The sequence below is a fragment of the Aphanomyces astaci genome (genome assembly GCF_000520075.1).
Source record: "Aphanomyces astaci strain APO3 unplaced genomic scaffold supercont1.15, whole genome shotgun sequence".
Taxonomy (NCBI): Eukaryota; Oomycota; class Saprolegniomycetes; order Saprolegniales; family Verrucalvaceae; genus Aphanomyces; species Aphanomyces astaci.
In genome coordinates, this window is record NW_009798278.1 from 364,337 (window position 1) to 368,185 (window position 3,849).

The 3,849-nt window shown below is 48.1% G+C and overlaps 1 protein-coding gene across 2 annotated transcripts in view; it reads left to right on the top strand.

Annotated features, from left to right (window-relative positions):
- Window positions 1-2,491: 2,491 nt before the first annotated feature.
- Window positions 2,492-3,849, top strand: part of H257_07317 — a gene marked incomplete at its 5' end in the record, with an annotated part of 2,637 nt that continues 1,279 nt past the window's right edge. For both annotated transcript variants that reach the window (XM_009832792.1, XM_009832793.1), the window contains one exon: window positions 2,492-3,788. In XM_009832792.1, coding sequence (XP_009831094.1) covers window positions 2,492-3,788 — 1,297 coding nt within the window. The remainder of the gene's footprint in view (window positions 3,789-3,849) is intronic.

The window sequence follows — 3,849 nt, forward strand, 5'->3', positions numbered from 1 at the left end:
AATAAGATGACTCTACTTTCTTCGTCCATTGTACCAGTAGTAACTTATTGGATAATTATCACGTTTGTACCGTAATGTCGAAACATCGGTGTGGTTAAAATTCGACATTCACTGTAATAGTGTGGATGATTTCGGATGAAATTGGTTCGAAGAAACCTAAACTAGTGACCAAGCTTTACGTTGACCCCAACCGCCTGGGAGGCCGTCTGAGCAAGCGCGGCCGTACGAGAGCGCGGATCTATCACTTCACCGAACGCGTGAAAAACCAGTTTTGCCGGAGGCTACGGGAAAAATCTCGAAAACCAGTTTGGCCAACTAAAATATGAAACCGTATTAAATTTACAGTTTGACTTTCAAATGCAAACAGTATATTTTTAGCAGTTAACAAAATGTAAACACGTGAATACATTTTGTAAACTGACATAATAGATGCACTTTCGTGGCAGTTTCGACTCTATTTGACAGTGAAGATATGTTTATTCCATAACCTAGGAGGGTAATTTCAACGTTGCGCTCTACTAGATGAGCAAAAACGATTTAAATATTATCGATTTTCTTCAAATTTCCCATTTCTTTATGGTTTGTTCAACCGAGCACAAACTGAGCCGAGACATCTGATTGGCTAATATACACTTCGCCCTTTCCGGTAGAAAATATGGATTGTTCTAAATAAGTGACAAGTAATTTCGGACTACGCCATCGGGCCCATGTAGCTCGAGGGACAAGAAACTCCGCGCAAAACTTACGACTACTCCATCCAAGAGCGTCGAACTTGATGAGGAGCTCCAGCTTTTCTCCCAAGGAGTACGATCGCTATAGTCTTGACGCGGGCATTTGAGTTGTGGGTTGTGGCGATGTTGACTCATGGATTTGATTTTGCATTGGCAAAACCACAACTGACAGTAAAAAAACTGCCCTGACGACACAATACAGGGAATGACGTATTAAGCGCCCCCGTGGTACTTCGAATTGGCATTTCAATTGTGTATTGGGACAAACTACTTCGAAATTTCAATACTTTAATCAATACGAAATTTTAGTACCACGGGGGCGTTTAATACGTCATTCCCTGTATCCGGATGTGCCAAAGAGGCCAACGCACAGGCCAAAGTGCCCCTTCTTGACAACCACTACTACACTACTGCACTAGTACTGTGGTACTACTATAAACAGTAGTATTATACGAGAAATCTGGGAAAACTACGCCATAAAAAAAGTGGCAATCAACAATTGCCCCTAGCGTCACGTACTAGTACAGCTTAACACGTCAGCTTCATGCAGACCATCAATGAATGAAGATCAGATCGGGGGGTATAATTCTCCATTGTCTTCACCAATAACCCTTGTAGTGTTGCATACTTCGAGTACTAGTATCGTACTACTCGGAGTAGTACAGTAGTACAGTACCAGTACAGTAGCAGGACAGAGTACGTAACCTGTCCCTTTGTGAGACGAAGCTTGGACTTATTAATAGAGTAAATAGTACTCATGTATAATACTAGTATGTTAATAATACGTAGTATTAATACTTGCTAGCGTTATTCACAGTTAATTCAATAATTGCGGCGACTATACGCGACAAGACCAACTCCTCTTGGAGACCTGCGACATGTACTGTAGTACTCCTGTAGTACTAGTACTACTAGTAGTAGTTAACAACAGCAGATCTAATCTTAACATCAAAAGACACATACTAGTACAGTATTACTTAATTAGTAGTATGTATTCCACTGTACCTTAGTACAGGGAATGACGTATTAAACGCCCCCGTGGTACTAAAATTTCGTATTGATTAAAGTATTGAAATTTCGAAGTAGTTTGTCCCAATACACAACTGAAATGCCAATTCGAAGTACCACGGGGGCGCTTAATACGTCATTCCCTGTAGTTCATGACTTAGTGGTAACGCGAAAAATGGTACTGTTCAGGCAAAGAGTACCGTCCAACAATGCAATAAACTCTACAGTTAGACGATGCATATATTTTGTACTCTGACCAAACTCAACTCTTACTATCTCAGTGGTTTGCGATACCTAACGACTGGTGACGCGCTTAACCCTGGGGATTTAGCATTAACGTTATTCTTCGAAGTATGTACACGCGGGGGTAGCATGAAGTCCTGGGGTTCCATGGTTACGGGAAGAAAATTTGCTTGAACGGTTCTCAATCTCGGCTGAACGGTACAGTATCCAGGTTTTCTGACCGATTTCCCACAGTTTCTGCAGGCAGTTAATGCAGCTGTCGCATTGCTGGTAGAGTACGAGTATTCCTGAATCCTGGTAGCGTTAATGTACCCTCGAAGGAGGTCCACAAAGTGTTGAACCTTGCATTGGTTGGACCATGACGCGTGTAAAATCAAGGAAATGATGCACCCAGTGGTACATATCTATCCAAGTTGGACTACTGTCGTTGCGTTGAAGGCAATGGGTGAGAAAATATATTGTTGATGTGGCAGTCTTCCATCCCATTCTTGAATCACACTGCAACCGCCATGCATCCCGTTGGTATTGTTAGCGTCCTCGTCGCTGCAGTCGCAGGTGCCACAAACTACCCTCCATACCAAGTACCGTCGTTCGACCTGAATACGATCACAACGGACGGCCAGCACGCCCTCGTGAGAGCCCTCGAGACTTCCGGTATCGTGGCCGTCCGGGGCATTCCCGACTTCGAAGCCACGCGACTGGCGTACCTTCACACTGCGACCGACTGCGCAGCCAGTGCCCACGACTTAGATCAACTCCTCAAGAAGGAGCTCGTGGATGGCACCCAACGCCGTACGTTCAGCATGAACATGCAAGGTCTGAACGACCAAGTGGCCGAGCGGTGCCCTGCGTTCGCCATTGCCCACGCTCGTTACGCCTCCACCATCGACACCGCCACGGCCCAATTCGCCAAGACCTTGGATGGTATCAACAAGGACCTGACGTCCGACTTGCTGGCGCCGATTGTGCAAGAGGGTTTGCATCTCGACCACTTTCACGCGTACGCCAAGCCTGCAGTGACCACCACCAACGCCCCCCACCACCGGCTGTCGCTGGAATTACATGCGGACGCGGGCCTGATGATTGTGTTTGCAAAGTCACACTTCTTCACCGAAACAACCAACGGCAAACTCGAGCAAGCCACCGAAGACAAAGCGGGAGGGCTGGTCATTGAGCTCGACGGATCCCTGGTACGCCCCACCTTGAAAGACGACGAGCTGTACTTTATGGCCGGCGAAGGGCTCCAACACTGGGGCCAATTTGGCCATAAATTCCATCCTGTCGTTCATGGCATGGTCATGCCGGCCGACGTCCACGGCTCGCCCGAGGTGGTGCGCGCTTTTGCCGGCCGTATGCTTCTACTGCCTGCACAAACCATTATGCGCAACACGGGGGTGACGTTTGGAGAGTACACGAAAGCCACGACTCGTCATCTCAAATCGGAAGCGTCGTCGGGCGAGGAATCCGTCATGTCGTTGGCGTGCCCCGTGGGTCGCGTGCTACGCGCTAGCGACAGCAGCTGCACGTTGAGTATTTGGTCGCCCGGCCCTGGCAGCACTGCCACCAAAGAGGAATGCATGCGTCAGTGCAATATCTGGGGCCACGCGGACGAAGCACAGCTATGCCTTGACATGAAATGTGTCAAGACTGGCTCGGACATTCCCGGTGGAGGAAATGGCTGCTGGATGATGTGTCTGCCGCATTTGACGCCTGACCAGTGCCCCATCCCTGGGAAAGAAACGTGTGACGAAGACAACCGCGTGCTCAACTGCGTCGGGGGATCTCCACCCACTGCACCCCCCACGAGTCCTCCAACTGCCCCTCCAACTGCACCCCCTACTGCACCTCCTACTGCACCCCCTACTGC